The sequence below is a fragment of the Scedosporium apiospermum genome (genome assembly GCF_000732125.1).
Source record: "Scedosporium apiospermum strain IHEM 14462 chromosome Unknown SEQ_SAPIO_0106, whole genome shotgun sequence".
In the NCBI taxonomy this organism is placed as follows: Eukaryota; Fungi; Ascomycota; class Sordariomycetes; order Microascales; family Microascaceae; genus Scedosporium; species Scedosporium apiospermum.
The window spans coordinates 149,237-174,258 of NW_015971807.1; the positions used below are offsets into that span (position 1 = coordinate 149,237).

General features: G+C 54.4%; 4 protein-coding genes and 1 pseudogene across 4 annotated transcripts; 2 read left to right on the forward strand and 3 right to left on the reverse strand.

The window, feature by feature from the left end:
- Nucleotides 1–422: 422 nt before the first annotated feature.
- On the forward strand, nucleotides 423–4,190 carry SAPIO_CDS6669 (annotated as a pseudogene; the record flags this gene model as incomplete).
- Nucleotides 4,191–6,368: 2,178 nt separating this feature from the next.
- Nucleotides 6,369–9,011, forward strand: SAPIO_CDS6670 (Uncharacterized protein; the record flags this gene model as incomplete). Its single annotated transcript, XM_016788716.1, has 5 exons — nucleotides 6,369–6,461; nucleotides 6,651–7,695; nucleotides 7,774–7,955; nucleotides 8,025–8,854; nucleotides 8,921–9,011. The coding sequence occupies 5 exons, from the start codon at nucleotides 6,369–6,371 to the stop codon at nucleotides 9,009–9,011; spliced, it is 2,241 nt and encodes a 746-aa protein (XP_016641660.1).
- Nucleotides 9,012–10,165: 1,154 nt separating this feature from the next.
- Nucleotides 10,166–13,590, reverse strand: SAPIO_CDS6671 (Nucleoporin NIC96; the record flags this gene model as incomplete). The annotated part of the gene is made up of 2 exons (XM_016788717.1): nucleotides 10,166–10,486; nucleotides 10,561–13,590. The coding sequence occupies 2 exons, from the start codon at nucleotides 13,588–13,590 to the stop codon at nucleotides 10,166–10,168; spliced, it is 3,351 nt and encodes a 1,116-aa protein (XP_016641661.1).
- A 592-nt stretch (nucleotides 13,591–14,182) lies between these two features.
- Nucleotides 14,183–16,303, reverse strand: SAPIO_CDS6672 (FGGY carbohydrate kinase domain-containing protein; the record flags this gene model as incomplete). The annotated part of the gene is made up of 5 exons (XM_016788718.1): nucleotides 14,183–15,220; nucleotides 15,321–15,911; nucleotides 15,974–16,099; nucleotides 16,167–16,182; nucleotides 16,299–16,303. The coding sequence occupies 5 exons, from the start codon at nucleotides 16,301–16,303 to the stop codon at nucleotides 14,183–14,185; spliced, it is 1,776 nt and encodes a 591-aa protein (XP_016641662.1).
- Nucleotides 16,304–17,341: 1,038 nt separating this feature from the next.
- Nucleotides 17,342–23,934, reverse strand: SAPIO_CDS6673 (uncharacterized protein; the record flags this gene model as incomplete). The annotated part of the gene is made up of 2 exons (XM_016788719.1): nucleotides 17,342–19,987; nucleotides 20,086–23,934. The coding sequence occupies 2 exons, from the start codon at nucleotides 23,932–23,934 to the stop codon at nucleotides 17,342–17,344; spliced, it is 6,495 nt and encodes a 2,164-aa protein (XP_016641663.1).
- Nucleotides 23,935–25,022: the final 1,088 nt, after the last annotated feature.

Sequence of the window (25,022 nt, forward strand, 5' to 3'; positions counted from 1 at the left end):
GGTGGTGATAGGCTCTCGTCCATCCAAGTATCACAGGATGCCCACAGGATGCCTACGGAAAAGCAGGCTGCCGTGTGACGAAGCATCCTAAAGCAGCTGCGGTTGCAGAGGGGAACTAGGTTTGAGAATAAAGTGGAAAAACCTCATGTGCTGATTGAGTACTTTGTAAAATAGAGATGCATTCGTCCATAGGTCATGTCTGCCCGATGAGCGTCGAGAGAGGGAGGCCCAGGGCCATTCCAATATGGAGTGTCTCTAGGACTCATCCCAACACTTCTTAAGGGAGTTCATGATCGGTAATATTTAGATGCTTCTCTTCCTCTTCCCCTTCTTCTCCCTCTTCCTCTCCTTCTCCTTCACTCAGGCCTAGTGTCGTAGATCCAAAATCCAACGTTCTTCTTTTCAATACCCAGGCTTCACAAATGAGTAAATCGTTACTATTGCGTCCCTCCCTTGGGGAGAACGTTCCGCTTGGAACCCTCTATGATGCCAGGACGGACAAATTCTTTGCCCGGTCCATCGTGGCAGGAAGAATACCTGACGAGGCCGTGTTTTTTTCCCGGAACCCAAAGATCGAGGTGAAGACTACAATTGGGCCGGGCTACCAGCAAAAATTTGCTCTCTTGGATTTCAGCCCCGACTTGAGAGCCAGCTACTTCGCCGACTACCTCAAGGTCCATGGCTCAGCTGCTTATTTACACTCCTCTCGAGCCTCAAATGGATGCGTGACGGCAGCTCTCCTCCACAGGCTCTCTACATGCACTGAGCGCCTCAATTTCTGGAACCTAGACGAAGCGGACTTGGACCTGCAAACCCTACGGGATGTCGAGGCGACACACATCGTCACGACGGTAGAGTGGGGTGCGCGAAGCATCGTTGAGCTCCGGCATGGCGGCACATGGGACGATAAAAAGGAGGCGGAGGAGATTGTCCTGGCGGAGGTCGAGAAACTTCAAAAATCACTTAGCCCGCTCCTGATGGGTGACGGTCATCCTCACGAGGAACCGTTGTTTCCCTCGGCGGTTGCATGGGACATTCGGATATTCTCCGACATGATGGAAGAACCCATGATCGCTCAGGACCTTTCGGAAGCCTATGAGTTCCTTTCCATGCTTCCTTCCCAAGTCCAGCAGTTATACAGGGGCGAGGGAATACCCATCAGTTACCGACTCGTGCCACTCAGCATGCTGGGTGAAACAAAGTTGAGCCTCGATAACATCTCCACATGCGAGATGATTCCTCTCAGTACAGACTACGTCGAAAGACTAGTCTCCATGTTCGATATCTCGGAGGCTGCCTTCCAGACTCTGGCCAGCTACCACGCGTACATCTCGAGGCACCAGTCCTTCGTCTCTAAACAGCACCTGCAATCTGTCGAGGAGAACCTGAGAATTGTCAGCGCCGAGTTCGGCTCTTTCGAGCACCAACTTTCATACTTGGTCAGAGAGGTGCGAAGCGGTGTCAGACCGGCGTCAGAGCTCGACCGGCTGCTACAGGACTTCGCCGACGCCGACTCGAGCCCTAGTACTCTTGCTGCCGAAGGCGCCGAGGTCAGGGCCAAGGTGCAGTTCGCGGCCGCAGTCACTTCGAAAGGCGGTATATACGTCGGACACAACGGCGTGAGCCTGGATTCCGTGCTCCGCGAGAATGCCGCAAAGGATGTCTACGTGATGTCCTACAGCACCGAAGCCATGGCCGACCAGCATGCGTGGAACGCCAACAAGAACCTTCTCTTTGAGCTCCTGGAAACCGGGGGAAATAGCAACGTGATCGTCATCGTGGACAATGGCAGGACTGAGGACAGCGATACGGGTAGGACCTATGCCCTCCCGGATGAGGTCCACATTACGCTGTACCGGAACGGAGCGCAAGTTACCGATGATTTTCGCGAACGGTGGGAATTCATGGCCGACAAGTGTTTGATACGGTACAAGCCCGACACTCTCGAGAAAGGCAACGTCCAAAAGCCGATAAAGCGCCGGTTCGTCAGGATCCCATGTCCCGGTATGCAGTGTGGAGCCGAGATCTGTAACTGGATCTGCGGTGAGTGCCTTTGCTCAGTTGAATTCGGGTATACCGACCAATACATCTACTGCGATTGCGGGAAGAGCGGCTACGCAAACTTTGACTTCAAGTGCTGCTCGGCCGACCATGGATCCAACTATTTCCGGTACAGCGACGACGAGTTGCTTTCGCTCCTTCAGGACTTGGTGGCATCCGACTACATCAACATCTTGATCCTTGGGGAGACGGGCGTTGGAAAATCGACCTTCATCAACGCCTTCGTCAACTACCTCACTTATGACTCTCTCGACCAGGCGAAAGAGGCAGACCTTACATTGGTCATTCCCTGTGCGTTTTCAACTCAGGTCATGGATAGAGGGAGCGGCGACATCGAGGAGTACCACGTCAAGGTCGGGCATGATCAAGGTCGAAAGGACGAGTTTGACGGGAGCAAGGGGGATTCCGCGACTCAACGGACCACGGTCTATCCGGTAATGATGGGAAACCGGACAGTTCGACTCATCGACACGCCTGGGATTGGCGACACGCGTGGTCTAGCGTACGATAAGAGGAACATGGCCGACATCCTCGATACTATAAGCGGCTACGACCACCTCCACGGTATCTTGATCCTGGTGAAATCCAACAATGCCCGGCTAACCATCACGTTCGAGTTCTGCATGAAGGAGTTGCTTACGCATCTGCACCGAAGTGCGGCTGCTAACATGGCGTTTGGTTTCACCAACACGCGCATCTCTAACTACTCACCCGGGGACACCTTTGGCCCCTTAAAGGCCATTCTTGGTGAGCACAAGGACGTGGGCATCGCATTGACATCCCACACCGTGTACTGCTTTGATTCGGAAAGCTTCCGCTATCTTGCGGCCATAAAGAACGGCGTACCGATGCCCAATGAAGAAGACTTCCGGCGTAGTTGGCAGAACTCGCGAGACGAGACGCTCCGGCTGATCAACTACTTCGCAGAGAGGACGCCGCATCCGGTCATAAGTACAATCAGCCTCAACGGTACCCGGAGACTTATTGCCGAACTGACAAAACCAATGGCGGAAATATCCGCCGTCATCCGGGTCAATATCGCCAACTGCGAAGATCAGATGGAGGACCTCCAAAACGAGAGGCTTTCGGGCAACATGTTGCGGCAGCGCCTTCACATCCAGAAAGTTCTCCTGAGAAAGAAGGACCTTCCTATGCCACGTACCGTCTGCTCCGATGCAGCCTGTCGCGAGTTCAAGGACGATGGTACCGGGACGGGCACGGTTCGAACCATCTATACCAGCCATTGCCACCCCGAGTGCTACCTCGATAACGTGAAGGTTGAAGAAATCGCCCACCCTGGCCTCATCAACTGTGCGGCCTTCGGTGGCAACAACACCTGCCATATATGCTCGCACCACTGGCAGCAGCACCTACATATCATGTACGAGCTTGAAGAATACACGGCCACAGTGAAGGACGAGGGTATCGCGACACAAATCAAGAAGCACGCCAATGACGTTACCCTCAAGCAAATGGCTGTCCAGACGCTTGAGCAAACCATCAAGGAGTATCAGAGCGAACATGATCAGATCAGCAGTGCCGCTGCCCAATTCGGCGTCTTCCTGAAGAAACATTCCATCACCGCCATCAATGACAAGACGCTCGAGTACCTCGACTACCTTATCCAGGAGGAAGAGGCCAAGGTGCAACACGGTGGGCGCGACCAGAAGCTCCGCGGCCTGCGGCTCGACAGGCAGAAGCACATCGAGCTCGTCGAGGTGATGGAACACAACATGAAGCACGACCCGCAGCAATACCCGGTGCTCGACGAGCAGGGTGTAGACCGCCTCGTGAGTGAGCTTTACGGCCTGAGGCACTTCGGGGGGAACCTAAAGAATGTCAAGAATGGCATTGTGGCGTCACACCAGGCGACGTATAGAGAGATTCCCTTCCGCATGGCGCATAGGAGGAGTTCGGGGTATGCTAGTCACAGTGGGCACGGCAACCACAGTGTCCCCATTGGACCAGATCCTAGCTATGGAGACCGGACCTTGGTTCGTCGTCGTAAAGTGGGGAGAAGGCTTCCGGAAAGTAATAGTGTCGGGGCGGTGGCTGAAGCAGGACATGGCGGCGCCAGGTCTAGTTCATGGCTGCTTTCTCGGCTGGGACGTTGGAGGGGACTTTTTTAGTTGGATTGTTCGTGTTGGGAGTTGTTGAGGCCTCGCTAGATTGGACGGATTTCATACCTGCTGGAGAAACTCCTCTCCAATTGATTGATACACGACTTGAAACTGTGCGGAAATGATTGAAACTCCTTTTCCACGAAGAGAAATCCCTTATTTTAATGATGATATTTTATTAAAATCGTGATTAAAAGTAAATCCTTCAATTTTAATAGGGAATAGACGAAGTCGATAAATTGTCGTCTGTGAGGAGGATTGTCATGGAGTATTACAGGTGGTGACACCTGACTGAGCCATCTTCCGGTTTAATAGGTCTCCACGCACTCCGCCTGGCCATGTGGGATGAGGGAATGTGGTGTGGTCGCCATCCTTTATTGTGGATGGCTGAGAAACGGGCAACAACATGGAAGCTTGGGCATCCTCGGATTTGAAGCTCCACTCACGTTCCACTGTCTACGTCAGCACGATTTGTCCCAAGATGTGTGGCAGCAAACAGCTTGTTGAGGGGGGCTGAATGAGAGGGCGGAGCGTAAGCTTTTTGCCCTTTTGCCCTGATGCACCTCGATGCATGCTGCGCTGTCACGCTACCTGCCACCCAGATCTGGCCCCTTCCTGCATCTCTCTGCATCAGGCTGCCTCCGAAATCGAACACTGGGCTGAAAAGAAAACAAACAAGCAGTGGAGCTTTCGAGAGGGTAAAAAGGTCAGAGATCAATCCGAGATCAGATCACTGGTTAGGAGTTGGAGATGTCACTGGCATTGGACACCAAGCGGAATCGGACAATGGTACGAAGTTATGTGTGTCGTCGATCGTCTCGTGCGAGATCAACGTTGTTTCCTCCCAAGGGTTCTGCAGGTCGGACTTCGGATAGCCTATGAAAGTGTCCGAGATAGCTTGGGATGGGGTTTTCAGGATATGGCCTGCAGATGGATGATTCTTTCCTTTTTTCTTCCATTTTTCTTCATTTTATCCTTTCTCAACGCTTTAGCCTTTCATTTTTATTTATTATTATTATTATTTTTTTCCCTGTTTGCTCGTTAGCCTCCCTGCATTTCTGTGCTGCAGGGCCTCCGTGTTCCCCGTGTTCTCCTGTTCTCCCGTTCTCCAAGTGTGTTTCGCAGACGCAGGACCACTTCACCGTCTTGCCGTTTCCTTTGTTTTCGTCCGTTCATCGCTGGTCTAAATGGTCTAAATGGTCGAGTGTCACTCTGACTGCAACTGCAAGCTGTGTCCCTGCCCAGTCGACAACCAGTCGAGGCAACAAGGACAAGGGAACACCAAGCAACGAGCAACGCACAAGGATTTATAAATTCCGGTACATCTCGAGCCAATTGTTTGGCCCATAGCTCCTTCCGTATTTTTCGAGCTCAAGATCCCCTCTCCAGTCTTTCGTGCCTTCCCTCCGCTCTTCAGGTACAGATAGCTGTACTTCGTACTTGGGTGCAGAACCACTGCAGAGTACCTGGTGACCTGCTCCCTATCTCAGCTCGCAGAACCTATCATCGGCGGCTCCTTCCCACTGACCGAATTAATCTGTGGCAACTCCGCTACAATTTGAGCTTGCCCCGTTCTTTCCCACCTCCTGTGCACCTCCTGCCAGCTCATCTCACCTGCAGCCGAATTGAGCCTTACCTTTTTCTAACCTTTTCTCTCTTATTATTCCAATAGTCTTTATTGTCTTCTCATTTCTCCCGCCTTCAGCCTCGTCCTTTGTACTTCTGTACTTCATCCATTGTATCCGCCATCCTGGAATTGTCCTCCACTATTTTACTTCTCCTCCTCCCCGAGTCCCCTTCCCACCACTTTTCCACCGAATTGATACCATTTCCTGCCGGATGGATACTGTATTTTCGGCGTTCTCCCCATCTTGCGGCTCTGGGACTGTAACTTGATTTCTCTCGTCTCTTTTTCCCTTCTTCTTTTCTCGTTTTTTTTTTCTCCACATTTTTCTCTTTTTCCTTTTCGTTTCCTCGATTTCCGTGTGCCAGCTCTCTTGTCGTTTCCCCTCGAAAGCTACTGCTTCTGTGTGCTAATACCTCTTGTACCATTATTACCGTCCTTCTTAATCACTTAAATCTCGGACTCACTTTCAGCTTGGGATCCTGCCTGTCAATGGTCATTCTTGCCACAAACACGCCGTCGTCCAATATTGAAATCCTGCTGGTCCTCCCTCTTTGCCCACAATGGCGGCCGATCGGAAATCCAGGGAAAAGGAGAAGACAGGCTTCTGGAGGAGTCTTTTCCGAAGCAAAGGCGCGTCACAGCCTACAAAGTCGGTAAGACAACCCCCCAATTCGAACACGATTCTCTCTGGATGGGATGCCATGGATGGCACGGATCAGCGTGTCTTTTCGCGTCATACCACACCACACGCCACACAATTTGGACCTCGCTTCGGTTCCTCCCGCGCCCCACTTGAGAAACGACGAGATGATTCAAGACAAGACTAATCACCTGAAATGTAGCCAAAAAAGTCTAAAAATGCGAGTAACGGAGATGCTGTCCTCCGCAGGCGGAGGGCAGATGCCGGTGTTAGTCGCGATCCAGGCCGACCCCGCCGGCGGCCCCGCCCAGCCGAACCTTCCAAATCCTCGCTAAAGTCCAAGGGCAAGGGTCGGGAGGATCTACGCGAACAGGCCTATGCACCCTTAACCGAGTGGCCTCCCCCGGGCTTCTCCCGTCAGGACGATCTAACTATGAGACACGCCGAGGCCCTAATCTGCCGAGGCGCTCCCATCCATATTGGACACCTGAGAAACATCCCCCACGCCCCCGACCACTACTATGCCCTTTACGCGACGACGTCCTCTGATACTAGGGATAGTGAGGAGGGCGACGCCGTGAGCCTCCACGGCATCATGGCCGAGCTCATGACCATGCGCTTAACGGGCCGTAGTCCGGCTCGTCTGCCTTGGGAAACCTTGGAGCAACCGAGCTGCGCCTTTAGCTTTGGAAAGTCTCCGGGAACTGTGACCTTGAACCAGTGGGTCTCTTTATCCAGTGCTCTTCCTCACGCTATCCCTTTACGTGACCCAGGTGTGCCGTCATTAAGAGAGGTCGACCTTACAAGAATTTTTAAACGGCTTAAGGAGATTGAGATGGGCGTCGAGGATGACGACCACTCCATGTACCGAAGCCTTTACAAACACTTCTTGCGAGACGCCGACAAACTATTTAGCCTCCATAAGACGCTCGATAGGCAGATTACCGACCTTATCCAAGTTCTATCCAAACCCGAGTGGATAGACTTTACCAACCCTAAGAACCAGGTCGTTACTCGTTTTATATTCGACGCCGGCTATCCGAACTACGACTTGTACCAGACCTTCTTCCATCAGCTGTTGCTGAGTCTCGAGCTCGACCTACGCATCAACTCAAGAAGGCATAGCGACTGGGCAAAGGAACGACTACTTTCGCAAATCCCGCCCAGTATTCTGTGGAATGTTGCCCTTGCTAGACGGTGGCTTAAGTTCATCCGGATAGAAGGCTACGGTCCCACCGCTGACCATAGTAAGCCCTTCCATCTGCGCTCCCTGGGGAGAGACATCTCCTTTCTCTTTTTATTACTGAACTAACTGGAAACAATAGTTAAACTGCGATACAGGCTAAGGAAACGCCAGGTTAAGATCCTGGAAAAGTTTGCCAGGATCATGAAATGGCCAAACCTCGACGAAACCCTTTCCAAACTCCGTCAAAAGAACACGGATTCTGCCTTGGATTTCGTCAGCTCAGATGCCATGGCTTTCTTTAGCGGTCTCGTGCTTCCCGGAGTAAGTCGGGCTCCCCTGGTATTCCCCAAAGAGATATATCTATTTGCTGACCGAACCCTGAAAATGCAGCCTACATTCCCATTCCTTATTATGAACACACTGATAGACATGGACCCGGACAAGGCGACCGACGAACTCGCCTTGCTTACGCACCTCTACCCTAGCTGTGGATTCCAGTATCGCAATAGCTACACGTACTGGACCGCTACATGCATTGTTGGAAAGGTCCTGGCGCCGACCTGCAAGCTCGCCGCTGGCTGGGTCGGTCCTGGCCGTCCAACCGCTGACCTCGCGCGCACTCAGATTGCCCGTATCCGATCGCGCCAACCACGACAGCACCTGACGCCAGAAGACGTCACCTCCATGGCTGAGCGATCCGACCCACTAGGCCCGCCCGCCGATCTCATTCCCGTCAGCGAGTATAAGCTCATTCTACCAGATCCAGACGACATCGTCGATACCGTGCGAATCGAGCGACTTAGTTTCCAGCCTATCCCAACCCGCTTTGAGGATGCCGGCCCTCAGTGGTACGATGCTATGATCCAGTTTGCCATTGACGGCGTGTCGTGGCCTCTGCGTCTTGCGTACGACGTGTCATTCGTGTCGGCGTGGCCGTGTATTAACGGGCCCCACCCACTTTTCTTCGACTACGCGTACTCCATCGTCCGGGCCGATCAGATTGTTAATGTTCACGACTGGGGAGGCCTCTACGGTATCTCGAGCCCCAACGGAGCCGACTTGAGGGCGCCGGACGGGCACAGTTACCCCCGAGAAATCGATGACGAAGAACGGGTCCTAGTAATCGAGGCTTTTGGAGTGCGAGATAATGAGGTGTTGGCGAGGGCATGGTGTGCCCACTGGGGCCTCAGTGCAGTTGTTGCTGATGTGAGAAAGACCTGGTAAGTCCTATGGTACTACTTCCAGCTGTGCTGTTTTGGAGCATGATCTAACTTGATACTTTGAAGTGTGGCCTGCGCAATCCGTGAGGCGTATGCCGCCACACTGACTGTTGTCATCCTTGTTGATGACCAACAATATTTAAATGAGGATGACTGATGGCGATGATAATGGGAGGATGGCATTCGAAATTAATTATTGCTTGTTGAAATGGGGCGCCATGACGGTTTCCATCATCACTGCTAAAGTATCCGAGTCGACACAGCCCCAACAATGATGGAGGTAGTAGCATGACTTACAAAACAAGTGCAGGAAAACTGATACCCGGGGAGAGAGGAAACACAAAAGGGAATGGGCAAGACGCTAACTGAACACTAGAAGGAAAGGTGGCTTTTTTTTTTTTCCTCTTTCATGATAAGGCAGGAGGGAGACATGATTATGGATTATGAGCAAAAGAGAAGATTATACTGGATTGGAACCTTTCTTTTCTTTTTATGAATGAACGAGGAAATGGATTGCTGGGACTTGACCGTTTTCTCTCCTTTTGTTCTTTTCTTTTTTTCCATTCTTGATCATTTTTCGTTTTCCTTTTTATGAAACAACTTTTTAATCCCCGTCAAGGAGGATGAGATGGGTTCCCCTCCTCTTCAAACATCAATTTCTCTTCCCTTCCCAACTCCTTACGCTCATTATCAAAACTCTCCTTTGTCTTCTTCCCCCTTTCTTTGTGTCTATGGATACCCAAGCAACCCTGGTTGAAGAAATGGTTCCCGGAGGCTTTCCTGTCTTGGCGTCTTCTCTGGCGGAAACGGAATGGGAGTTCTATCAAGACATAGAATGTTATCTTTCGGGCGGCCGTTTTATATTTTTATTTTTTGTTTCTTTTCTTTCCCCTTGAGTTTTGGAAATTGGCTCTTTTGCAGATGTATCTCTTTTTTTTTTGGCACTTCTTTTTCTGTTTCTTCCTTTGTTTGGAGGGGATCGTATTCACATTACTGTCTAGACACTTCAGATACGAAAACGAAGATGAGGAGGTCTTTCTTTCTTTAGCTTTTTTCCTTCTGGCGAGGACGCGTTTTGTTCTGTCTTCTCTTCCCCCCCTTTTTTGATATTACAGAGTGATTTGCTTCGAGTCGAAGAGTCGACAAGGACAACAAAAAAAGTGTCCAAGACTCAAAACCACTGCATCTACTTTAACAAACATGAACAACCTCCATGAAAAAAAAACCATTAAACAACCCTTCACCTTCCCTTTCCCTTCCATAACTGTAATTAACGAAAAAAAAAGAGGACCCCAATAAAACACCTTTCCATTACTCCGCCGAAGCCCTAGCGAGAGCCTCATGCAAATGCGGCGGGAACCTATACCTCAACTGACTCGTGTAAGCCGTGAGGTCCAACGTCATCTGGCGCAGCTGGTCGACGAGCATCTGCCGCGACATCTCGTTGCCCGTGAAGTGGCCCGCGAGGAGCTGGTCGCGCTGCTTGACGCAGGCGTGGATGGTCCAGAGGAGGAGGTTGGGGACATTGACGGCGACGGTGGGGGAGAGGGAGGGGAAGCGGGCGGCGTGGTTGCGGATCGTGGAGGGGTCGCCTTTTGCGTCGAGGGGGAGGATGTCGAGGGGGAGGATGCGCTGTGGTTGGTTAGGGTTAGTCTTTGCTTAGTACAGGTGTAAGAATAAGAGATAGAGAAAGAAATGAAACTTACGTCAAGGCATTGAGCCCACTGTCTAGCCTCAACAAGGGTCTTAATCGAACTCAACTCGAGTAGGATACGACAAGCAACCTTATTCTGCTCCTGGATTCCGCGGTGGAACATAGCGTCACGCTCATACATAGCCATCATGGTCTTAGCAAGTTCAACGGGGTCATCAATGGCAGCAAGGCTCAAGCTGCTTCCGGGCTCGGCGTCCTTGGCGCCAGCTGCGGCACGGGGCTTCACGGGCATGAGCACCATGGGCGACTCGCCAATGTCCATGGCGATGGCCTCGCTGAGAGCGCGGCTAACGATGGCGACGACGGTATCATATTCGCCGGCAAGGTGGTAAAGGAGCACAGCGTCGGTAGTGCGGCCCGTCTCCTCAGCGAAGCTAGCAGCCTGAAGCGTAACGGTATGGATGAAGTCGTCCTCGTCCGAGAGGCCAATAAGGGCACCGCGCAGCTCGATGGCTCCCTTGATTCGGTGGCCGTCGGGGCGGATGTCGCCGATGAGCTTGCTAAACTCGCGGGACTCCAGGACAATCTCGCGCAAGGCCTCGTGGCAGAGGTTAGCGTGGCGTCGGCCAGATTCGCCAGGCAGGTCGGCGTTAAGGCAGATGAGGGTCAGGTAGTCGACGGCGGCCTCAACGTTGGCGGCGCGGAAGTCACGCGTGTAGTAGCCTAGCATACGGCCAAAGTTGATCTGCGTGCGGCTGCGGCTGTCGGTGCTGCGCAGCTCGTTGTCGGCCGTGAGGGGGTCGCTGGGGCGCAGGAGGCCGTAGTACTCGAGGGCGAGGGCGAAGTGCACCGCGTCAACGTACGAAAACGGATACAGATAGGCGACGGCCTCCTCGAACTGACCCGAGAGGACCAGAAGATAGAAATACATGCCGAAATTGCCATTGTTGTCCTCGGAGGGGGACTTGGGGAAATGCTTGGATCCAATCTCTCGCATGCTGGCCTGCAAATCCGCGAGATCGTACATCTCGCTAGCAAACTCGACAGTCCTGTCAGCCTCGCGGGCGAGGTTGAACTGCAGCCAAATCCAGTCGTGGATGTCTGACTTCAGGCCTTCGAGGCTACGGTTGTTAATCTCGCAGCGACCAATAATCTTGTAGCAGGCCATCCTGAAGGGATCGATGGAGTTCTCGGGTGCGTTCCGTGATCGTTGGGTGTACTCGCTAGCGCAGCGTTCTTGAAGGAGCCTCTTGAGCCGCCTCTCTTCGCTGGACGCGTAGGCGTTGAGGTAGGTGGAAAAGGTACGATCAATGCCGCGGAAACTGTTGAGGTTGTCGTTGACATATCGGGCGGCATCCATGACATGGCCGGACCGGAGAAGATAGAAGACGATGGCCCACACGTACTCTCCCTGGACCTGCTGAAGTTCGGAGTTGTCGGGGACGAGATCCTTACGGGCAGACCTTAATCGGATATATGCCTTGACCTTGCTGACGATATCAGGGCGACCGCCGAGATTCGCCTCATGGGGGTGCTTAGCAATCAGAGACTCCATCTCGGCGACGAACTGGTTCTCGAGGAAGCGGTTGGCGCCCGATAGGATCCTCTTACGCATGGCCGAAGACTCGGGCGAGTTCTTGTTGTCGTCCAAATACATCGACACAAACTGCCTCTCCTTGGCCGTGGCGTTATTCAGAGAGGTATCCGCCTCTGGATTCTCGCCAACAATCTCCATGACGGCCCTGTAGGCCTGTGTGACGTGGGAGGCATGGGGTTCGGGCGATTTCTGTTCAATCTCGGCGAGCTCCGACAGGATGGGGTAAGGGTGCTGCAGGACACGAGCCTTGTTGAGGTTGGTGACCTTTTCGGCCAGCTTGCTCTGCTTCTCGCGCAGAGCACGATCGTCAGATGACTGGACGCCGCCCAGCTGGCGCGAGGGCTCGCTCGGGCGCTCGACATCGGAAAACTCGGGCTTGTGGCTGCCAATGCGGGCGGGGGCACCGATGACGGAGCGCTGGAGGCTAGAGTTGCCGAGAATGGTGCTCCTGCCGGCTCGCGAGGCAGCACCAGCCAGCTGAGACTTGCGACGAGAGCGACCGAATCCGGCCTGGGTTTCCCTTCCAGAATCGCCGCCCGTGTCTCGCTGCAGGATTCCAAAGTGTTCGTAGATGCGCTTGCGCTGGACTTCCCACTCCGCGGCCATGTTGTCCTCGAGGAAGTTATCAAAGGCCTTCGCAGACCTCTCGAGCCCGTCCTGTATCATGCCCAACGTCGTCTTCTTCTGGAGGTTTTCGAGGTACGTCTCGACATCGATCTCGGAGGGGCCGCCCGTCTCGCCAGCATGTCGATCAACCTTGCTCGGATGAACAGAGAGGGAGCCTAGGTCCTTCGCGGCTGCGCCGAGGTCAATACCGGAGGCGGCAAGAACGTAATGAGCCCTTCCGTCGACAGCCTTTTCGGGGGTCTTGCCTCCAATCTTCTTGAGGCGTTGGCGGAGGTCACCAAGACCAAGCTGCAGGTGCGGCATGTCCTGGGTCGTTCCGTCGGTGCGTTTCTTGGTCATAGCGAACAGGGTATCAAAATAAGCGCCGGCGGGCTGTTGACCGTTCTGCTGCTGCTGTTGTTGTCCCTGGTTCTGCGTCAGACCAAGGCTAGAAGGGGCCGTTCCCAAGCTGGGGACCTGGGGTTGGGCTTGAGCTTGAGTCTGGGCACCGAAAATGGAAGGCTTCGGGGTCGTAGTCGTAGCTCCAAAAGCGGAGGGTTGCGTGCTCGCCGCTTGTCCGCCGAATAGAGAAGTCGAAGGCTGAGTCTGGGTCGTGGCTGGGGCGCCAAACAAGCTGGCTTTCGGGGTAGTCGTCGAAGCTCCAAACAAACTACCTGCGGGAGTTTGGGTCGTCGAGGCAGCGGGCTGGGTCGCAGTGCTCTGGCCAAACAAGCTTGGTTTCGTAGCGGTCGATGCACCAAAGAGGCTGGATGCGGCGGGAGTTTGCGAGGCAGCGGTTTGGCCGAAGATGCTGGAGGCTCCAGGCTGGGAGGCTGTCGACTGGCCAAAGGCCGACTGACCGCCGCCAAACAGCGACATGGTCTCTGGTCGTGGGGGGTTTCTATTTAATTTTTTCTCGCGACAGATGGAGTTTCCGTACAGCTCTAGCTGTGAGTGATGGAAAGGAGGTGGATGGTGCCTAACGAAGGCATTGAACAGCACAGTGGGCTGCACAGGAAGTTGTTGAGAGTGGTGTGGTCAGGAAGGAGATGGAGCTGTTGCTTTGATGCTCAAAGTCGCGTCTGGTAGAAATTTATGGGTACAACAAGCATTAATGGATGCAGAAGGTACAACCTGGTTTAGTTGCTAGTTCGGTGACTGGCCAATAAGACGCTCACAATCACCAAAGCCTAGGCAACACAACAGCAACAGCACAACTTCACCGAAAAACATCACGGGAATTTAAAAGCAAACAAAATAAATCAAAATAAATCAAATCAAGAAGAAAATGAATGTCAGCATTATGAATAATCCATTTGAAAATTTAAACCTAAGGCTCCCATCTTAGATCCCATGCTTCACTTGCAGAAGTGCTCAAGACAACAGGAAATGCTCTTCTATAAACATCAAACCATAGCATTAATGTTTCCATCTCCAAAACTTAACTTTTTTTTCCTTTAAGATACAATATCTACTTGCCAATGGCCTCATCAACCTTCTTCCTATACTCCCTCTGCGTCCGACACTGCTCCAGAAAGATCTCATACTTCACCCCAAACAATCTCCTCTCCGCCTCATCTTTCTTCGGCCACACCACGCTCCCGGCCTTGCTCATCCTCCTCATAATGGCCCACAAGTCCTCCGTCTTCCCCTCCGCATCCGCCCCGGCTGCCTTAGCCCCAAGCATAGCCGCTCCATGAACGACAGCGGCACCGATATACTCCGGGATGACGACGGGCATATCGCACACTGTAGCGATCAGGTCCATCAGAATCTTGTTCCGGCACTGGCCGCCCGACATGAAGATGCTCGAGATGGAATGCCCCGCGTCGTTCATGGTGTCGATGATGTGACGCGTCTGCATGGCGATGAATTCCATCGTGGCGTAGTATAGCAGCGCAAGACTGTCCAAGCTCGTGTCGCTGCTCATGCCGATAAGCGCGCCCTTCATGTTCGGATCCGCGATGGGCGAGCGGTTCCCCCAGAGGTCGCCGTAGAAGAAGATGTGCCTCGCTAGATGGGAGATGCTCGGCGCGTTGTTCTGCTCTGCTAGCTTCGCGAGGTGCTCGTTGAGATACTCGTAGATGGACTTGTCGCCTAGACCACCCTCCGGGAGACCTGACTTAGTGATGTATGCGGGATGTGTCTCGACGACGTGGCGGAGTAGCTCGCCCGTCGCTGACTGTCCGCCCTCGGCCATCCACTGGCCCGGAATGAGGACGTCCCTGTAAGGTCCCCAGACGCCGTTGACGAATATGGGCTCCCTCGACATGACGAGGTGGCATGTTGATGTACCAGCGACGGCGGCTAGTCGACCCGAAGCCTGATCCAAGTCGCTTCCTCCACTGCCTCCAAGACCGTCAACCTGAACACCCACCGTGCCAATCCATCCCGCGTAAGCATCGATGACGCCGCTTCCGACGGCAACGCCGACAGGAAGACCCAACTCCTTGCTCGCCTTTTCATTCAACGTGCCCACTAGCTCGCCAGCACTAAGGAACTGTCCATTCTGTAAAAGAGGAAACCCCCACAAGTCAGCAAGGATTCTCCGAGCCCGTAAAAGAGGGGGAGAAAGAAACAAATACGAGGAGGCAAAAGAAACGGCTCACCACCCTATCAACACCGCCCACTCTTAGGAATTCATCCTCCACCAACTCCCCCAACCCAATCTCCCCATAAAAATCCTCCCGCCACCCCTTCACACTCCCATCAACCCCCACGGGCACATACCCCTGCTTACAAACCGCGCTACAAAAGCTCCTCGTCTCCCTCCCCGTAGCCAAATGGGTCAGCGCATCCGCCAAATCATAAAACTTGCACCGGGAGAACAGCTCGGGCGGCATGTTCCTCTTGAGCCAGAGAACCTTGGGCATCTCCATCTCGATGTTCATGGTGCCGCCGACGTAGCGCAGGAGGTTGTGGCCCGTGGCGTTGATGGTTTCGGTTTCGGACTCGGCGCGGTGGTCGAGCCAGAGGATCACGTTGCGGTCTTCGCCGGAGGCGTTGGTGAATGAGGGCCCCGTGACGGAGACGGGGGCGTCGGTGTCGTGGGTGAAGACTGCTAGGGAGCAAGTTGCGTCGAAGCCAATGCCTTTGACGGTTGTGGGGTCAATGGCGGAGGTTGCGAGGATGCGGCGGACGCAGGCGCAGATGCAGTTCCAGATGTTTGTTGTGGATTGTTCCTGATGAGAGGCGCGGAGCTTGTGTGAGGAGGGGAGCAACAACAATAAGCGCTGGTAGGCTGGGGATGGGGATGGCATACGTAGTAGCCGACTTGGGGCTTCCAGAGCTTGATGTCCTCGGATGCGATGGCTTTTATCGTGCCGGATGCATCGACAATGCAGGCTCGCGCCGAGCCCGTCCCAACATCGATGCCGATGTAGTGGTCCTGGTCGGAGGAACTGTTAGCCCCAGCGCTGAAAAGTGTTTGAGATTTCAATTTCGTCTCATCTCACCTCTGAAGTAGGCTGACTAGAGATCGAATTCAAAGATTCATCAGCTATGGTTAGCGATCGTTCCTCTCCTCGTCCAGCTCCGCTTTCGCAATTCTCATTAGAGTGTGAAGGGATGAGAGTGTCGTTACTTACCCCATGATGTCACAGACCGGGTAAGACGATCAAATGAGCTCTTGATCAGTGAGCAAAGGTTCAGCAGAAATCGAGGAGTGAGCGAGAAGTGTTTGAACAGATTCTCATTAACGGACAGATAAACTCGGGGAAGGGGAAAAAAAAAAAAAAAAAAGAGAACCCAACAGTTGATCACTTTATCAGGGTCCTTCACGCTCGCATGCTCGACCTTAGCTATGTAGGAGCGACACTTGAAGCTCATTGGAACGGCTGAGTGCAGCTCTAGCGCGGAGCTCCTCTCAATCCACTTTGTTCACTATTATTTAGCCTAGCGTAATGAAGTCACTAATTATATCACTGACGTGTCCGAGAGACTGAGACCCTGAACCCCGCGTTCGGTCTCGGCTCCTTCCCTCCGATATATCAGTGACCATCACCAAGTTCGAGGAGTGGCGAGCGGGAATGGGAGTGGGAGGAGCTTCTCATCAGATGGCCATGGTCACTTGGGAAAAGTAGAAACAAAAATCTTACGATATTCCAATCGAAAAAATAAGTCAGATAAAACTTCAAAACGCCCCGTCTTCCATTCAGATTCTCCTAATTTACAGAACATCGAACGAACTAACCAGACGCAACCATCGACACCTCACATTGATCAAATCAAAAAGAAGTTCAACCGCCCAGAACCCCCTCCCTTCCCCATTTTCCCTAAATGCCAAAAACAATGCTCTCGTATGTGCTTTTTGCTTTACCGCAAAAACCATCCCGCAGCCCTTCATGACGAATAAAGGAAAAAACGAAACAACTCGAACAGGGACGGAGAAAAAAAAAAAAAGGCAAAGAAGAGTAGCATAAAAGAGGAGAGAGTAACACAGCCATGGCAATAGTTGAAAAAAGTCGAGAAGAAAAAAAAAAGGTGAACTGCAGAGAGGAAAAAGGATACAGATCAATTACGGATTAAAAAATAAAAATAAAAAAAGGAAATTCCAGATCCGGAGATCTGCCACGTCTCATTTATTTTGTATCCCGAAAAAAAGAAACCGTTCGCGCCTGAGGAATGCTCCTTAATGATGTCCTCTGCCCGAAGGGTCATACCGGTCGTGCGGCCGCATCTGACCCTGCATCCTCGGATCTCGCGGGTCCTTTGCGCTGCGTGGATCCATCGCCATGTCTCGCATCTGCATATCCCTCGAGTCCGCCGCCATCGACCCGTACGCCGCATGAGGAGGAGGCGGTCCGCGGGCATCATATGCCGAGACGGGTGTGTAGCTGCGTCCGGGCATGTCCCTCGCATCATGCGGGCCGCCTTGTCCGGGTCGCAATCCGTAAGGAGAAGGCGCGTAGTGGGAAATCGGCTCTCGAGATGGTGGCCCGGCATGTGAAGGAGGGTACTGGCTCTGCATGTGGCCGTGCGGAGGAATGCCGCTAGGCGCAGGAGCACTAGAGGGAGCGCCTTGTTGAGCCATGGATGTGGGTGGGCTACCGTAGGAGCCCGGTCCGGGTACGAGTTCGCTGCGCAGGCCGCTACTATAGTGTTGTTGCTGAGGGGGGGTAGGAGACCAAGATGTCTGTAGAGGAGCCCCGGCCCCTGGTGCGCCCGCTACCTTCACTGGGTCCCAGGACTTGGGAGGTTGGCTTAGGCTCTGCATTGGCTTGGGAGTAGCGTTGACCGGCCAACCTCCTGGCTGTGATTTCTGAAGCCCAGAGGACATCATGGCTGGGCTCTGAGGAACGTGAGACTGGCTAGATGTAGACCACACATCCCTACTAAGCGGCGCATGCTCAAGGGGTCGAGATGTGGGGGGGTGCATTGAATACTGAGCGGGCGGCGGGGAGGCGGCAGAGCTATGCGGCTGCGATCCATATGGTGCATAACCCGTTTGGCCCTGATAAGCCACCGGAGCCGCTTGCGAATGGGTGAGACGGTGAGCAGCCTGAGCCGGCGTGCTCGGGGCTGCTGTGTGATGCTGCGCATAACTTGTCTGTTGGTAGTAGTTGTGGCCGGGACCCATGGGAGGTGGCTCGTGTCTCTGAGGAACCACAGATCCCGGTCGTTGAATATTCATGTGTTGTCCCTGTGGCGAGGCATACGGCTTCAATGGCGGCATGCCTGATGGAGTTGGTGCGACCGAAGTGTGCGAGTATCCATAGGCAGCAGCCTCCTGCTCCCTGCTCAACTGCGAGTTCGCTGGTGGGGGGGCTCTAGGGTGGCCCTGCATCTTTTGTGGCTGCGGGCTTGAGATGCCCATGCTGCTGCCCATCACATCGCCAACTGCCTTGGGTGCTGCCGGCATCGGTGCGGGTGGAGGGGGCTCGTCGTTCGGCACCTCATTAAGCAGTGCCATCAAACTTGACTTCTTAGGTTCTGGTGCCCGGGCAGGCGCTGGCGCTGGCGGAGCAGGAGTTGGTGCGGCGGCTATAGGTTGAGATGGCACAGACGCTTGGGATCGAGCAGCAACATCTCCGTATTGGTCGAGAGGCCGAGGGCGTCCATCGTTTGGACCTTGGCTCATACTGTAAATACCTGTTGGCTCTGGGCCGCGCCCGTAACCCGTCGGGCCCCACTCTTGTCGCTTGGCAGGTGATGTAGGCCGAAGGTCAAGATGACCTTGTGGTGGTCTAGAAGGCGCGTGCGCTGCATAGTCATAGGTTCCGGTCGACGGGACCGTGTCTGGCTCCTGCTTAAGATGGACAGGTCCGCGTTGGTCGATTGCCCTAGGAGCCTCCATTTTGGTCCTGTCCCTGCCTGGCTCAGCATGTGGCGGCGCTGCTTGAGGGACCATAGAGGACGGTCTCATCGGAGTCAAAATGCGTGCCGGCTGTTGCGCCTCCGATTGAGGCTGCGCCATCGCCATGGGTGCTAGGGGTCGCCTCGACTGTACTGCTGGTGGTGGTGGGGGTTGAGATTGAGCTTCGGGTTGCTGTTGCTGCATCATGCTGTCAACCGCCGGGGAGGGCCTCATGGGTGCCAGTGCACGTTTAGCCTGCTGCGGTTGCTGATCGACCTGCTGAAGGACAGCCGCATTACGTTGCTTCGCCTGCAACGAGTCAGCTTGCGGCATAGCCGGTGCTGCTCCCTGAGACGCAGGAACGGCAGACGGTCTCATCGGTGCCAGGGCGCGCTTTGGAGGAGTTTCGGTACCATGCATAGCTGCTGCCTTGTCCATCGGATGTGCTTGTTGTTCTGCTGCTCTCTCGCCAGGGTAAGGATAGGCCTTGACGCTAGGAGATATTGCCTGGGGAACGCCGGCGTGTGCCTGGGACGGATGGACTTGTTGGGGTATCTCCTGTTGCAATTGCGCAGTCGTCGGCATGGCTTGCGCCTGGTGTGATAAGAGCCCGCTATGCTCAGGTGGCGGTTGCTTTTGCGGGGAATGAAGCGGCGTCTGTTGGCCAGGGCTGGTTTGAGGCAGAGGCACTATGGGAACCCGAGACGAGAATGGCTGATTCGCCAACTGTGGAAGGTTACCTCCAGCCTTCGCTGCCTGCACAGCTTCGGATGGCGTAGGCATTTCGGGGTTCACAGGGGCAGCCACCGGGATCGGACGGCTCGTCGAAGCCGTGTGATCGTGTCGTTTCTTCGACCCAGTCGCCAAGGGTGGAGGTGGATCCGGTCGTTTCTCGCCTCGCCGACGCTTCTCATCTGCCTCTGCAACCATCGCCTCCCAGCCATCGTTTTTGTCCTTTTGTCTCACGAAATAATTCTTGACCTAAAGTTGTCAAAAACTATTAGTTCCCAGTTCACTTGGTGGTCACTCGTACTGTAGGGAGGAATGACAGAAAAAAAGGGAGAAATAAGGATGCTTACCATTACAGGGGTCTTGGATCCCATATGGCCGGCGATCGCGCTCCAGTCCGTACCAAACGCTCGTAGAAGGTGAGGAAATTCCGTAATTTCCGATACGCTCCAATAGCTTGACGCCTGGGTCTGTGAGCGGCGTTCCGGCTGGGGTTGCACCGGTGGTTGCGCAAAGCTGAGTGTAGACATAGTCGGCTGCGGAGGAGGAGGCGGTGGTTCGGGACGAAGCTGTGGAGGTGCGAGAGCAGAGGGAGGGGCCATTAAATCTGCCATTGATGACGCTTGGGGTGCGACAACTGGACGCTCTAGTGGTGTCGCAGGTGGAGGGAGTGGTGGTTGCTGAGCAGTAGCATCCAAGGACGGAGGCTGGATCCCGCTGGGCTGCTCATAAGTGACTGGCAGGCGAGGGGGCTCGGCCGCGCCCGTGGGTGTGGGAGTCTCCACAGTCTGCGCACGAGAATTGGATCTGGATCGTCCGCGACCGGTGCCACCGGTAGTTTGCGTTGCTGCGAGTGTTTGGCTTTGCTTCGCCGCCTTAGGCTCTTTGTCTTTGGCCGCCTTGCGCCGACCCTTTCTCCCATCCACCTTCTCCCCGGCGTTGGCACGCCGCCCCGAGCCGGACGCGACACTATCGGAATCGGCCGTGTTGTTCTGCTCGAATGAGAAAGTTGGCGCCGCCGCCCTACGAGGTCGCCTCCGTTCTCCGCCTTCCGTCGCTTCGGCGTTGTTCTCCTCCGTCTCGTGATTTTCTCCGTTTCCGAGTTCGGACACAAGTGCGCTGGTCTTCTGCTTCCCACGGCCGCTCTTCTTTCTCTTCCTGGGTTGCTTCTTAAGCCTCTCCTTAAGTTTAAGCTCCTTCTTCTTGAGATAGTAGAATTGGATGCAGGCCTTAAAGTCCCTCTTCGGTATGCCCTCGGCGATGACGCCCCACTGCTTGGGCTTCTCCATGTAGCGCTTCTCAAACAGCTCAACTTCTTCTTCCGTGAAATTGGCAATCGGCGGAAGACATGCCCAGGCAAACGCGAGCCTTTCAACGGGTACGAAGCCGGAAGTATCGTAGAAGAGTTCGTTCTTCATTTGCTGTTCGTCCCAGTACATTGGCGGAATGATTGCCTCCTTCTCGCTGCGGTACTTCTCTTTCTGGATCTGGATCTCACGTTGCCGGCGCTCCTCATCTTCCTTGATCGAGGCTTGTATGACCCTCTCCAAATCTCTTTCGGTCGCAAACCGCCTCCCGCTACCTCGCCCCTCTGGTTTTTGCTCAGCATTTGCTTGCGCCGCCGCGAGGCTGTCATTCGCGCTGCTAGTGCCAAATATCTTGTCGCGGGTTTTTACTGCTACCGAATCGTCCGATAGGGTGAAATCTAGGTAGTGTCGGTAGTTTTGGAGATAAACTAGGCTAAGTTCTTGCTGCTCTGAAAGCCTTTCTAGACTAATCTTCTCCAGATGGTCCAAGATTAATTCGTCGACGGCCGAGTCGGTGTCATCCAAAGTTCTCAAGAACTTGGCATCCTTGTCCCACGCCTTGCCGTGGAAATTGGGGAGGCTGTCAATGGGAGGTGTCTTCATGGTCTGGCGGAGGGAATCGATCATCATCGCCTCGGGGTCATCGGATTCGGTCTCATCGCCGTCGTCCTCAACCTGCGAAGGAGGTGTTGGAAGCGGGCTGCCCCCGTCCGGCGGTTGTACTGCACCATCGGGAATGGGCAAAGGTCCCGCGGAGCCCGTCAGATCTGTAGGCGCCGCCGCAAGACTCTCCTCCTTTGACGGGGCTGCCTCGGGAACGGGCGGAGCTTCGGCCATAGGCACATCCTCGGATCCGGGTTGGACCTCCTGCTTTACAGATACTTCCCTAGAGGGACTAGACACGCTCATGTCCATTTCTTCAGTCTTAGGAAGTGGTGGGGCGCTAGAAGTAGCCTTCGTCTCCGGACGAGATTCTCCCGCTGCGGGCGCTAGTACCTTGTCGAGACTGGGTCCCTTCGAATCGCTCGGCTTTGATATCTTCGCGGATGTGCTGCCCTCAGCCTGAGCCTTGATCGCTGTAGGTGGGACAAAGGCAGCCGCCTCGAGCTCAGCAGGGATAGGTCCCAGAGACGCCGTTACCCGATCGTCCTCTACTGCGACTTTAAGGGCCATGTCATGAGACAAGCCTGCAAATCGAGTTGCCACATCCCAGGGGGCGTCCATCCTTTCCAATTCACGAAGGGTTGATTCGGTCTTGGTAAGTTCATCAGCGAAGTAGTCGCCCATATCTTCATCATCGTCGGATTCCCAGGATTCCGAGGGAGGAGTGGCATCCTTTGGTGGCAGGGAGAACCTTACGACAGGAACTCGTAAGAGGGGCCGCTTGGTTGTACCAGACTTCGGCGCGGATTCGCGTGCTTCGTGAGCGTCGTCCTTGGTTGCTGAGACCGTCGTGGGCAACGGTCCTCCATCGAGTTTCCGCTCGGGTTTCCGCTCCTCGGCTTTGACCGGCTGCGTCTCCATACCCGCCATTTCGACATCCTTGCTCTCCGAATGAGGCACCTTTCTCTCTCGATCAACTGGTGCCCTCGCGGGGAGAACATCCCGCTCGTGTCGGGCGCCGAGTTCAGGTGGAACTGACCGGCGAAGGGGTTGCGCAGGGTCGTTGGTTGGGCTAAGCTGCGATTCAGGCTTCGCATGACTGCTGCGGGGGCGTCTCTGATCTTCGCGGTGGTAATCCAAATGGGTATCATCCTGGCGCATGGGGAATGGTCGCTGCTGTTGGGCGAAACTTTGGGACCTCATAGTCTTGGGCGATTCGGGAATTTTCCTGCCAGCAATATTCGGATTGATCCATTGCTTGCTCGACGGTCTCGACGGTGGATTTGGTTGTGCTCGTGGGCCGACGGGAATTGGCGTGCTTGCATCGGGAGGATGGGACGGTTTAGTCTGGGCTGTCGGCGAGACTTGAGGTTCACTTCCGCCAGCCGAAACAGGGCGCTCAGACAATGCTCTTGGGCCAGTTGGAGGAGGTTTTCCAGTTCCACTGGCCGGTTGGGGTTCTGAAGAGCTCAGGTTCCGGGGTGGTACGGTGCCGAATGCTGGAGCAGAAGGGGCGATGGGAGGAGGAGAAACGTCTTTGGTGACCGGTGGCTGTTCATGAGGTAGGGAACTGCGATCGGGTTTAGGTCGAATGTCCCGATCCCGGATATCACGATCGTCCCGATCTCGACGCGCATCCATATCACCGTAACGGTCTCCCCTGTCACGGTCATCTCTATCCCTGCCCCAGCGGCCCTCCTGGGAGCGACTGCGCAGATGGCCGTAACGATCATCGTGATAAGATCCCCGGCCACGTCCTCTATGATCCCAGTCGCCACGACCACGGCCGCCGCGCCCTCGACCAAACCCTCCCCTTGAGAAGGTTGACATAAAAGGTGGGTCCGAGGAAGAGGAGCCGGCAGACGGAGGTCCGCCATCGCGAGATCCATGTCTCGCCCTCTCAGCGTCTACGCCCAGTGGTGGCTGATCACGGAAGTCGCGCAGTGGTGGAGATCGGGGTCTTCCAGGGGATGGGCGGCGGGCCCTATAAGAATCGCGTTCGCGCCACTCCCTGTCGCGGTCTCTATCCCTCTCACGGTCTCTGTCCCGCTCACGATCGCGATCACGATCTCTATCCCTCTCGCGGTCGCGGTCGCGATCTCTATCGCGCTCCCGACTTCTGTCGTCCCTGTAGGGGGGATCTCTTCGTTCACGGAAGTCATCGCGGTCTCTCCCCCGCTCTCTGCTGGTATCACGAGACCAAACGCGACCACCTCTCCCCCCCCTGCCTCCCCTGCCTCCTCGTCCAAAGTCGGCATAAGGGCCACCGCGATTCCCGGTCTGGTCCATTAAAGCCTTCGGACCTCTGGGTGGGTCACGGGGGAGAGAATCGCGAAAGGAGTCGCCTCGAGGTGGAAAAGGAGGTTGGTTGAAACGCAGCTCGCCAGAGAGCCGGCGCCTGTCTCCGTCTCCATACTGTGAGCCTCTATCATATCGATCAGGGGAGCGTGAACGGGAACGACGCTGCTCCCCATCATAACGGGGATGTCGGGGCCTAAGAACACTGAGTCAGAAGCAAATCGATAGGATAAGAAACGAGCCATGACGATTAATCATCCACCCATCCCAAGGCCCCAAGCTTAACGGACCAACGACTGAATGGACGGCACTTAAAACAAATCAAAAAGGTAGACGAGAAGCGGCAGAAGAAACCTGGAATAATGGAAGCCGGAAACACCGACTAGATGATCACAACAGACTGAGGGGATAGTGATGGGTAGCAGGAGGTAGCATACATGAAAAATGAGTGGCGTACGGCCTAAATGCCGCCGTCCCGAATAATGTTTCTCCCCCAGTGAGATCAAGCCTGGCGTCTTCGCATAGGGAAAGAAATAATTGCTAAGGTGATGCCGCGAATGGTGTTGGGAATTCGATGGATGAAAGAACAATGTGAGGCGTCGCGTGGAGTGGCGGCAAAGACGGGAGGTGTCAGGACAAAGCCACGGGGCTTTTGCGTAGTCGGTGCAGTGCGGCTTGGCGTAAGAAAGGGCACTGATTGCAATGAGAAGAAAAGGGTATTCCTCTTTTCCCACGTGTAGGAGTAGGTATTGCAGTGTGATGATGGCTGATATGCTAATCGCAGGCAGTCCTTGACGAGGTGTTGAGGTTTTGAGATTGAAGATTGAAGGTTAAAGATTGGGCAAGTGAAAATCGAAGTGGTACAGTCCAGTGTTCAGGTCAAACATTAGCACGGCTGTTTTGGGGGTACTTTGTACTTCTTACTGTACGTTAGCGTCGTACTAGCGGGAAAAGAAGAGATCAAATGGGAGGTGTGGGCCATAAACTAGACAGGCAAGGAAGGGCCCACTGGGGCGTGTACGAAGTAATGTACATGAAGTACTTCGTACGATGGAGAATTGAAGGAACATTGAACAGAT